The sequence below is a fragment of the Anoplopoma fimbria genome, chromosome 14 (assembly GCF_027596085.1).
Source record: "Anoplopoma fimbria isolate UVic2021 breed Golden Eagle Sablefish chromosome 14, Afim_UVic_2022, whole genome shotgun sequence".
Classification (NCBI taxonomy): domain Eukaryota; kingdom Metazoa; phylum Chordata; class Actinopteri; order Perciformes; family Anoplopomatidae; genus Anoplopoma; species Anoplopoma fimbria.
Window position 1 is genome coordinate 22,963,601 of NC_072462.1, and position 12,828 is coordinate 22,976,428.

Consider the following 12,828-nt stretch of genomic DNA (forward strand, 5'->3'; position numbering starts at 1 on the left):
GCTGTCCAAACAGTTGGCAGATTAATCATCAATGTACATAAAATCATGTATGACACATAAATAAACAAAGAAATTAAATGTATTCTTTGGAAGAGCTCCATTCCCCTGCACATTTGCTCCTGTGTTAGTACCCTCTGGATACTACCCCCCCATTTTAAACCCCCACTGTGCAGCCACCCTGAACAATCAGTAAGAGTCAATATTGCAGCCACAAGGATAGTAGCCCTCACTGGCTTACCACCAGCAGCAGCACCAGCCCAACCAAGATGAAAGTAATGCTATTGGGCCCTATTTGACCTTAATTAGCTTCATTTTTTTCATCTAAGTGACCTGCTGACTTAACAGATCTTTTTAATACCATGGTCTGTTACATTTGCACAAGCGAAACTGGCCACTGACAACATTCTGCTGGACGGCCCATAAAGCTTTAGATGAAATATATGATTACATCGGTTCATAAAAAAACTCTGCAAATATGCAAACCCTGCTTGAGGAGAATTACCTCTGAAATGACTGAAATGTGCTGGATTCACTTTATTTAGAGTGCAGCTATGGTACATAAAAGATGAAGAGAGCTGCGTATTCACACCATACCAAATAGGGAAATGCTACTGTGATGATATCTATACAACATCAACTGAGGATGTGCATGACTGGACCCACACACATAAAACAGGGCTTGTCAGTCTGACATGCCCCGAGGCCACAGCATGCAGCGGTGTTTCACTGCAAAGCTGTTGGAAGCAGTGAAATGGGGTGTGTTTAATTGGATTAGTGTGCAGTTGATTTGACCTCAGTGCCTTGCTGAGATTTCTGTAGGGCTTTGATTCAAACTAATAGACAAGTCGCGGCACTCTCTGTGCAGTCCCACAATCACCTGAAGCAAACACTCGCCTCCATCCAAGTCCATTATGCACCGCATCATAAACTCATATGCTCATCCATAATTGAGATGCAAAGTCAATTAATCATGGGGAATATTACAGTGGCCAACTAGTTCTGCACACCAGGAGGAGAGCTCCAGGGAGAAATGTATTGGCTATGATGCAAGCGGTCAGACAGTGTGCTTAACTATATTTGCATATTAGGGCATCAGTGCAGGGCTGCAATCACTGATTATAGTGTATCTACCCGTAGCGTATTATTTACCCGTAGTTAAAACCCCAAAAGAATTAAGTTTTTTGTGAAATGCGCAAAACTATTTCACAAGCAGAAACCTTACAAATGTTTGGCATTACTATTTTTGATAGATTACAAAAATGTTAATTAGTTGTTGTTAGCCGACAATGAATATTCCATCAATTAACTGATTAACCGACTGATAATCTAAACACTTGACCTGATGCAATGATAGTGCAGACTATTTTAAAACTTAAGTAACTAAAAACTTATTTATTAATTTATTTAAACCTATAAATGCGATTAAAAAAAAATGCACACACCATATTTTGTTTATACAGGAAAAAAAGATGGTTGGATTTATAATATGCAATTACAAAGAAGTGAAGTGAACACCAGGTGATTGCAGAACTGTCATCAGTCAAAGCTCAATGACGGGTATAGACAGGCTCGATGCAGGATGCTAGATAAGCTACTTTTGTCGGACCTCTGGAGCTACAATATTACGAGGAGGCAAGTGGATACTGCTGCAGAAGTAGATACTTTTGTTGTCACAGGAAAATTAGGCCACTGTAACCGCTGGGAATCCAAGCCAAATACAGCACCCTCCATGTGGAATCAAGCTACAAACATTTCAGAGCCTTTTGGGCCTAATAGGGAGTGAGTGTTTGATATTTAAAAGATGGAAAGTAATGTGTGAAATAGCAATTCACGTTCTTTCTGCTGAAAATGGGTCCAACATCTGACCGAGGACATTCAAAGAGCTGGAGGGCATTCAAAGATGGACTGTTGCAGTCGGGAGATGCCGCCTACCTTCAGTAGTAGGTGGTACTTCAGCACCCTCTGCATGGGAACCACCAGAAGATCCTGCAGCTTGAACTTCCCTTCCTGTACTTTCATAGTACATTCCTGTGGAACAACACGGAACAGGAGCAGTGCCGTTATCACATAACACATTGCATAATGCCAAATTGAACAGTTCCTACTAACAAGCATTCATTCATTGATTAATAATTCATTGGGTTTTGTTGAATTACTTCGATTGCTTCCAAACATTCACGGATCATTCCATTAGCAATAAGGAGGCCAGTTTATTCTATCAGGAGAAACAAAAGCTCTGGTAGTACCAGCCATTTGTGACGCAATTACCCTGCATGCTGACTGGGAAATGCCTCTGATAAATGAACACATTTATAGCAATTCTGCACTGGCCCCAAAAGAAGCTGTCTTTTGTTAGCATCATCTTATAGGTTTCCCTGACAACTGTGTTTGTGCTTGTGTAAAGGGACAGCATATCAATCTTTACAAACAAGGTTATTGTGTCTGAAAAAATTGTGAGAAGTTATTTAACCCTGTTACAAAGCTCTTGTATTTTGAGATAGCGTATCTCACGGTCAACTACTCTAATCAAATAAAGAATTTTATAAACAGCCCCAAGAGCCTTTTTTTCAGCTGTGCTAACTGCTGATTAGCCTTAATCCTACTTTTTCAGAAGTGTAAAATCAGATTAATAATAGTAGAGCAAAAAGAAGGAGGTCTTGCTGCAGAATTGCTGCAGAGATACATTTTTAAATCATAAATGTGCTTCTGTGTAAGAACTCAAGAACATTTAACACAACCTCTTGAAGGCATTTCCTACTCAGTATACCCTCGCCTATATACAGTCAACAGGTTAATGTTAAGTTCAGTAAAACTACATTTTATGATTTGAACAGCTCTGACAGCATATTTGCAAAAATTACATTATTTGCCCTACTGATTTCATCTACATTGGTTCATGACCCTGGCAAATTTGGACCACATTTATGAATTTATTTAATTCATTAGGTGTTCAATGTCATCATTTATTCAATAGTAAATTAGACTTTCATACTTATGTGTAATGATTTTGTGAGAGATGTCAGATTATGTAGAATCACATTGGGGACATTTGCACAATTGCCAATGAAACATGGCTGCTGTGGTGTTTAAACCACATCTCCATTTACAACATTGTGCACAGTGACACTACCGAAAAAAGTATCAACCCTGTTAAAAAAAAATATACACTTATTTTATTCTGTTGAGTTTTTCCTTACATCAAGAGAGGGTCTTATGAAAGAGGTTGTCATATGCTGTACAGATGGTAAAATCCTTGAGGCAAATGTGTGATTTGTAATATAAGGCTACATAATTATTTATTCTTTTACAGTTTATCTTCTTTTTCCTCTTAGAGTACATGTGAAAGTAAAAAAAAAAAGTAAAAACTGTGTCATATAGATGTAATAGTTAATGTGGTAAAGTACATGTACGAAGACATAAAGATCCTGATTAATAAATTAAATTAAGTCTTCACATTGCTTTATTTATCCATATGTTACCAAACATCAAAACCTAAAAATATTTAGTTTACTATCACATCTACCACAGTAAAAAACATCGAATTATTACTTTGAGTTTGGTATTTTCTCTTGGTAAAATTATTGAAATGAATAATACGCAGTTGGTGTATTCTGTTGAAAGTCTCTATATCGTCTTGTGGCTTCAAATCTGTCTTTCAGGTGTCTTTTTGTCATTCAATCCTCTGGCTCCAACCACCTCAAATTATATTTTTAAGGGTTATATATCACATGTCCATAAGCAGGCAGATGAGCTGATTCCATCTGCTCAGTTATTTGTATTCAGTTTGAAAAATAAACATGTGTTCACTGCCTGCAATGTGATGTATTCTTTCACAAAAATGCACTAAATCATCAGGTTATCATCTGTTTGTGGTGAGTGATGGAGGTCATTACCTCTACTTTAATCTTGACGTCCTCTCGTGTTGCTATTAGCTCATCCAGTGTCTTCTGTGCGTTCTCCATGTGGCTGCAGTACTGACCATAGATCAACAACCTGGTGAAGGACACAATTCAACAACTGTCAGACAAGATACACTGTCACAGCTCATCGTCCTCCATGGGACATTCATCAAACAATATAAATAATTGTAGATTATTGTTTGGCCCTGGCTCCTTCTGCAGTCTGTTTACATTGTGCTATAAAAAGAGAATCACAATCACAATTTGGTCATAGTTACTTTCTTTGTGAAACCTTTGGGATACTGAGGTGAGTAAAATCCACACACCATTAAAAGCATACCTCTCCATTACAGCAAACCTGAAAAACAATCTAAGTAAAGACCAAATTTGGTCTATCAATAAAAAGTATTGAAAAAGACAAGTACTGCCTGTCCACAGTCTCTTTCATTTCTCATCTGTTAACTATATTTACTCCCATAAGGCTTTCTGCAGCTGAACACATCTTATAAACGTTCAAGCTCTAAATGATGAAACATTCATGTCTGTTAGGAGAAATCCCCAACTGAGATTTTGATTCTGATATTTTCTGCATGTTCTCTGTGAAAACAGGAACATTTGGAAACATGTGGGCTCATAAATACCCATCCAAAGCCTTCTGTATGGATACAAATTAGGCTTAATAAGCACTAATGAGGCTCTTTTAAAAAGGTTGGACATATACCATATCTTTGTAAAAACAAAGGTACAAAGGAGATTGCTGTTTGAGTCCACAATTAGCTGTGAACTGGTTAGTGCCTTTCGGCAATGTACCGCATATACATTTTTTAGATTAATAACATCATTTGAGAGGTCAACCCAAGAGTCATTTGGCACTATAGGGGGCAGATAAATGAATATGTGAATAAATATGATTAGGAATGCACGTGAATACCATGAATAAGCAATGACTGAATTCTGATCCCAGGGCAATATTTGGAGGGGCGGCATCCTCTTGCCATTGAGCTGTAATCACAGAGCACTAATGAAAGACTCTGCTATATATCAGCTGCTTCGCAGAGTTCCTCTTATCAGCGTGTGAGGAAAAGAAAAATCTCTTAATTTCGAGCGGCGAGGATATGAGAGCTGTGGTTCATTAGATATTACAATGGGACGCTGACACAGATCTTTGGGTTTCGGTTGGGAGGGAGTTCAAAGTCATGCTGCCTGGAGGATGCCACTGCATGTGGCACACATTGCTCTCACTCACTGAGTCAAAGTAGGTCATTGGCAATGCTGGTAGAGTGGCACCCCCCCCAAGTAGCATTGGCACTCCGGTCTCCTAATCTGAACCTTGAGAGGGGCAAGGCGGCGCGGAGAGCTGGCACCCTGAAGTCTAATCAAGCCTCTGATAGAACTGTGATGCAAACTAGAAAAGGAAAAGTTTATACGCGCAGCAGTGGAAATAAAACTACAACATCGCAATGATTTCTGCTCTTTCCAACACACCTTTAAGTTATGTGCACATCTTTAGGTTTCACACGCCCCCCTTCCTGGCAGGTTGTTTGTCGGAGTAAAAACACATTTCACGCAAAGCATCCCGTTGTGCGCCCTGTAGCACTTCTCTCTTTTGATTTTATTTCAAATCTCTCCCCAAATAGTCTATAGTAAAGGAGCCCATGACTGTGTCCTTTTGCAACAGTTAACACAATTGTGTGTGATGCCACAGAATGAAAATGTATTTCAAACTGATCTCCTGCTTTTAAAAAGGTCCTCTCGCTACTAGCACAGCTTTGAAATCAACCTTTAAAAGAAGGTGAAGGTATCATGAAGAGAGATAACAAACAAGGTGCTAATTATGAACAGACTTAGAGCAACAACTTGTTGATAATTCATCTATCTATCAAAAAAATTATTTATTAATTCATTGATTTATAGCTTCAGTTATTTTTTCAAGTAATATTGCAAGCAAAACATTTCCTGGTTCCATTCTTTCAAATGTGCCAATTTGCTTTTCTTTGCCTTATTGATATCGTTGTTATGAACTGCTGCTTGGTCAAAACCAATATTCTGAAGGCATCAAAATTATGAGGGTCTTTTTCTCAATTTCTGTTTTTACTTCATAGAGACAAATCAATTATCAAGAAAAACATCAGCAGATTAACTCTAGATTAAAAAATGAATTAGTCGTAGCCCTACATAAAACCATTATCCAAATAAGAAACTAAATAAAACAATAAGTGGTTGAACTATAGAGGTGACATTGCAAATAGTGTTTTCAACACGCACTTAAGGAGGATATTTGCTGTCTAACTGACATTATCAGGACAATAAGGCATTTTGTGTTACTTGTGTGTTACTGTTGCACAATGTTTAGCCTTTATCGTGATTCTGTTATTGAAACAGGTGCCACTGTTAATTAGAAGTTATGGTGCTTTAAAGCGTTGCTCAAACAAATACTGAACTATTTTACAAGTTATGAAATCACACATGAAATAAGACTTTAAATAGCTTTTATAATGATTGCAGCATGAGTCCACTGCTCCAATACACAATAGGACAATTTATCAATCTCCATCATCCGTTTCATGTTTGGCCAGACGTAAATTACAGTAAATTTTTCTCTTGAAATAAGATTTTTTTCAGGCCGATTCAATGGTTGATCATCCTCTACTCCAACGAGATCCAGCAGTGATGATCCCTGGATCTTCACTGGAGCCCAGGAGGAACTCTGCCTACAGCCCCTCTGCAGTGAAGCTCCTACCCTGGTTAAACTGGCCCCTGATTAAGACCTGATCCACACTAGGGGAGACAGCTCCCCTCAGCTACTGCTGCTCCAGGATGACAAAGTGATTGAGATTAATGGGAGTCTTGATCAATTATAAAACAGCAGGCGGACTGTGCAGCGTAGCGAGGATCCAAGGGGCACATGCAAGAGACATATATTATGTTATCAGGACAGAAGAGAAAAAGGTTCAATCTCCTGCTGTGAATGTGGGAATCATTATAGCAGTTTGAGAGATGTTAGATATTTTTGAAAGCCATAATTAGAAAGATTAAAGAAATATATAGAACATTTTAGAGAAAAGTAAAGATCTACAGATTGAAAGTGAAGCAGCAGCCTCTGAGGTTACAAATACTCAATATTCATCTTAAAGGACTTGTACAATGTGATAATGCATATGGGTGTTGATTTACACATACTGCTTTCTCCCCACTGCACCCCCCACTTGATACATGTCCCAGGAATGTTCTGTGAACGTTGGGAAAACAACTTTCTGCGAGAGTTCCGAAAACAAGGCCCCCGCAAACGTTTTGGCACTGGCCGCATAGTTTGTCATTTCTGCTGCCTTTTGCGGAACCCAGGTACATTACAAAGAATAAATATGTGAACTCTCTGCAAATATCATATATATCCAGTTCACGGGAAATGTTTCAAGTGGAGGATGCAGTGGAGATGACTGTATGAAAAATATAATAATCAATAATATATGCGGATTGTACATGTTTTCTTAAATGATTATATGGCCTATAAAAAATAAGTGTTTAAAGGCAAAAACATAACACGCTTCTTTTGCTTGATAAGGAACATATACTGAAAAGATCCAAAATGATGTTTCTCCCACAGCATTGGCAAGAGCTGAGTGAATGAAAGTGATTGAAAGAGTGATTTGTTGGTTTATGTGGTCGAGTTTAAAAGAAGGCCATCCTGTTCGGTGTGTATGTGTGTGTGTGTGTATGTGTGTGTGTGTGTTTTCATTCTAACCACTGTGTCCCTGGAGCAAGAGGCTCGTTCTCCGCTGCCTGAGGGCTCAATCTCTTTTTAAGTTTCCACTTGCAGCAAACAAACCGCATGTCCAACCAAACAGGCAGCTCCATTCTGCTGTAATATTGAAGGCCACTTCAGCCTCTTGAAGATTGCAGTTTTGGTTTCACAGCATATCTGTTCTCAGCGTTCCCACCAGCCTTGTTTCCAAGCAAACAAGCTCTGATAAACCCAGGCTGCATTACCTGTTCAGCTACAAATTGCAGTCATACAAAGTTAGAAAATACAGTAACTGGTGAAGAAAGTGGAATATGTATCTAGCAGCTAAAGGGCCAGGTGTTGGTAGGAGATGGTGGAAACCAAAACCAAGCTTAAAGGAGAATCATTTTAGACTTACTTTCAACTATCAATGAATGCTAATGTTGCCACATTGTCAGCCCAATATGTAAATAAGCAACTGTTTTGTTAAATGTTTGCTGTCACAGCTTTATATAGTAGTTATATGTCAGATGAATGTGTTCTTCAGCTTGGTGTTGTGATCCAAAATGGTAAAAGAAAAATTATGTTGGGTATTAATGAAAAAAAGAATCAACAGGTGTCACTTTTGCAATTAATGTTTCACCAGGAAAAAAACAATAAAAATATGTTAATTCCCCACATGGACCAAGTAGGGAGCATAATGAGTTGGCTTTGAGTAAGGCACTGGATCCCCATACTGCTCCTGGGCCCTGTATAGTTATAGCTGCTCACTGCTCCTAACACTAGGATGGGTTAAGTGCAGAGGCTTGATTTCACTGTGTTTGTTGTGCTGTGTATATGTGTTTGTGTATATGCGAGGAATAAAACACTGGTGTATGGGAAATAATACAGTATTTGGTACTTTACGCTGAAGCTGAATGACATTGATTGAAAAATAAAAACACCTTGTAGGTTTTTAGTGCATAAAAAAAAAGTATCAATACCTGGCACAAAAATAACACACCCAAGGTCACATAACTGGATCAATAGACGCCATGTTGTGTGTACACAAGTTATATATTCACACATTTAATAACAGCCTTTCATCTGCCACTTGGGAGGCTAGTCATTGGCTTTGTCCTCTTCACTGGCTGTGGAACAAAAGGGCTGATGATACACAAGCACACTGCAGCATGCATCCACTCTTGGCGCAGTCATGCATAATTAGTCCGTGACACTGTGATAAACCCACTTCTTACTTGACACCACGTCTGAACACATCACTGTGGGAGGTAACGACTCATCAAGACCTGTTTTCTCCTAGTATTGCTGCTTGAAACTCTGCAATCTAAGATACCGTATTGTACATACAAGAAAGAAAAAAGACCAGGACTCAGTAATTTAATTCAATTTCAAATATCAATTAAAATTGTCCAAGCTAATGAAGCTCTATATCAGCCTTTCCCAAAACAACAAATGCAACCTTAGACATCTTCAGAGAAAGAAAACTAAATTATTGCAGCATTACTCAACTTATGCAGCATTTTTAAACAGTTATAAAGCTCCAATAATTGCAGTGAGATTCCAAAGATCCTACATTTGCTAGAGTGAAGCATTATTGATGATGCCTGGTATGATCCGGGTTCTGTGTATATCACATGCCTTTCCCTTTTTTTCCATTTGAGAACTGTCAACATTACTAACTAGAATTGAGAGTTGCCTTCACCAACCAGTCAATTGTAGTTTACATCCATGCATGTCCGAAATGTCATTCCTTCATTTTATCCTATAAGGCATTTGTGTGAATTTTTTTATTAGCATATAGGATTTTGTTTTTTTTGCCAAAGCTAGTTTCAGGAGTTCACGATGACCAAAAGTTCAAATCAGTTAATTCTTTAGTCCAAGTATATATTGCTTTTCCAAGACAGGGTCGGACTTAAGGTCACAGTGACCTTGACATTGGACCACCAAATTCCATTCAGTTCACTCATGAAGTCAATTGGACGTTTGTGCCAAATTTGAAGAAATTCCCTCAGGGCGTTCCTTAGACATCGGGATCATGTAAATTGGACGTATGAACATGCGTAAGTACTAACAGGCAGAAATAGGGTCGGACAGCCTAAAAACATGAGGCCTAAAACCTACAGCAGAAATTGAAAAAGAAGTTTGCAAACAGGCTTTAATGAGTTGGAGATGCTGCACAGCAACCTCTAAACGACAGAGCTGTTTGAGCCCATTTTTTCCATTATTGGAGAGTTTGCTGGTGCAGTAAAAACTTGCTAGTTTGAATTATTTTCAGTGCTGTCATATCGCCCTGCTGTTCTGGCCTCTTGAATAATGAGGATGCTGTCGTGCATGTTATTTCACAGAAAATGCAATTTTGAGTAACTGCGCCCTGGGCCTTCACCCCCACCCTTGTGGAGCCCTACATGCCGAGCCAATCTCCAAGCAAACCAGAAGTGACAGGCCGTGGAGCCAGCTAATATTCTCTGACACATGGCATTGGGACCCCCTCACCTCCACTCAACATATCCAGCACGCAGCAAATGGAGTAGAACATAGAGCAAAGACCTCCAATAAACAGGCTCATAGTGCAGCCATGATTAGGGACTGCAATGATATCAGGAAGCCAAGATTACTCCGGAAATGAGTTGGGGAATATCGCAAATGAGGATATCAACAAGAGGGTACTTAGATGCCCATTTAGTTTATAGAGCTTCTTCTGAGCCACTTTTCCCCTTTAGCCCAGTTCTGGCTGTTTAAAAATTGAGATGTAGTCGATATAAACCAGTGACATTTTCAGCATGGCATTCAGTTCAATGACAAATAGAAAAGAAAAGAAAAGCTCTTCATCTTTTGCACCAACCTGAGAAAAAAAAAAGATACAAGCACATTGTTGTAAAGGTCACCTGGACTTACAAGCATAGATAACCAAATTAATTATGCCAAGCCTAGTCCTCGAAAAATCGCCAAGATGCTGATGAGAGCGGTGCTGTGCGGGTCCAAATCCCCTGGTTACTTATCGCCACAGAGAGACAAAAGACCACGGTGGCTTATAATGAGGCAGGTATACATGTCAATCACATGCACAGTGTCAAAGCCTGTGATGCAAAAAATCTGCAAATCTAATGAACCGTTTTCTTAAAATAACCCTGCTTCTCATTTCTGAGAATGTCACTAAAGATAAATATTAACAAAGAACAGCATGTCATCAGCAAATTTGTTTATGAATAGAAGATAAATGTTAGATATTTCTGTCATAGATAGAAGGTTAACATCCATTTCAAAGCAACCAGGTAGAAGACAGTATGTGTACCTTTGTTCTGGGGCGCTTTTTCATTTTAGTTCAAATGAAAGTAATCTTAATGCGACAGTATGTGATGATATTTCAGTTTAGAATATTTCCTTCTTTGTGCCATCAGTTTGACAGACTAGTCTCAACATGGTCGTGTCCTAGTGCACAAAGCTAAGTCCATAAAGCAAGGTTTTTCCCAGTTGGGTGTGAAAGAACTGGACTAGCCTGCGCAGAGCCTTGACCTCAACCCTGTCCAAAACTTTTTGGATACATTGTAAATTAAATTGTGACCTAGGCCTTGGTGCTCTATCAGTTGCCGACCTCTAGAGGCTAACATTTTTCTGGGAATCCTGTGGGTCACGGGATTCCTTTGGGAGCCCGTAGGATGGAAGTCAATTTCACTATTTATCCAATGACTGGTGCTGTACGAGCATTATTATAACAATACGTCAGTTTTTATTTATAATGCAGTTCTAATGAATAAAAACGGGAAGAGGTTTGGATGGGAGTCATTCTTCCGGGATTGGTATGGGATAAAAGGTTGTTTTTTTGGGGGAGTTTAATAGGATTGTTATGAAAATCCACACCCTTATAACCCTCTGTCGAATTCATAAATGCTTAATCTTCCCAGATGTGTTTACTTTTTTTAAATTATTAACATTAAGTCCAAAAGAAAGAAGCTTACAAAACCAAAAAATCAGGGCTTACATCACGAAAATAATCAATCAACAAGATATGACTGTAAAACTACTGTTTCTGCCAAACTTTCTTCCTGTATTTTCCATTTCTCTCTCTCCATGTGCATCCTCTGAGCTTTTAGGAGACAACCTCCCAGTCCTTTACAGTGACCTTTGGCTAGCTGGACCTTATCTGGGATTGCGTGCAAATGAAGATTTCCAACCACTGCTCAATCAGATCAGAGAGTCAGATGAGCTAAACGGGCAAGGAGATACAGTGGGAGTGTGTGCCTGTGTGTTAGTGTGTGTGTGTGTGTGTGTGTGTGTGTGTGTGTGTGTGTGTGTGTGTGTGTGTGTGTGTGTGTGTGTGTGTGTGTGTGTGTGTGTTAGTGTGATAGAGATAGAGGGAGAGAGTATGTGCCTGCCTCTGTCTATTAGTATAAATTGAGTCTCTAATGTCACACCAACTTTGTGTTACATGGCCCTCTAGGGTTAAGAGAGAAGCCTGCGACAAGCCTATTACCTATGCAAACTGACGTTGCCCAAAATAAATACTGTGAATGCCTGTTTCAGGTTGTAAAAATTGTATGTGTGCTATCAGGATCACTGAGCAGAAGAATATAATACATGCTTATGTATGCAAGAACAGGTACGCACACACATTTGGCGCTGTTACTCACTCTTACAGTAATGGGTGTATCATGCGAGGAGAGTGGCATATCCATGGCTGTGTATGGAATTATGACCATGGCAAGAACCTAGCATCACCATCATTACCATTACCTATGAAGCAGCCACACTCAGCACAGCAGGGAGGCAAATCACTGCTCCCCTCAGGGATGCAAATTATCCACACGTTGCTCAGCAGCTGGGCAAGATGGAGATCTGAGCGGAAACCCTTTTTTTTTGCCAATAAACCTTTGCTTTCCCTGTTCACAGCGTTTTCAAATCCCAACACCATAGAATTCGCCTTTTTCTGTCTAAAAACATGGCTTTCTTAAAACAAGTGATACAGTGTGTCCGTGGAGCAAGAAAATTCTGATTTGTAAAATGAAATGTAGTTATAGACCCCTCTATGCTAGAGATACATAAAATGTATAAACATATATGCAAAATATTTAAATGAATAGAATATAAAGAATAAAATAGGCAATGCCAAACTATGGTAAGGTAGCACTAAATCAATAAATTAAAAGCAAAAAGGAATGATATTTTCAAGTAATATATATGGTAGCATATACAGATAAATACAACAAA

At 38.9% G+C, this 12,828-nt stretch overlaps 1 protein-coding gene across 4 annotated transcripts in view; it reads right to left on the reverse strand.

Moving 5' to 3' along the window:
- vav2 (vav 2 guanine nucleotide exchange factor) overlaps positions 1 to 12,828 on the reverse strand; it is a 192,148-nt gene that overhangs the window by 19,495 nt on the left and 159,825 nt on the right. For all 4 annotated transcript variants that reach the window (XM_054612385.1, XM_054612383.1, XM_054612384.1 and 1 more), the window contains exons 9-10: positions 3,894 to 3,993; positions 1,933 to 2,028 (exon numbers count right to left, since the gene is read on the reverse strand). In XM_054612385.1, coding sequence (XP_054468360.1) covers positions 1,933 to 2,028; positions 3,894 to 3,993 — 196 coding nt within the window. The remainder of the gene's footprint in view (positions 1 to 1,932; positions 2,029 to 3,893; positions 3,994 to 12,828) is intronic.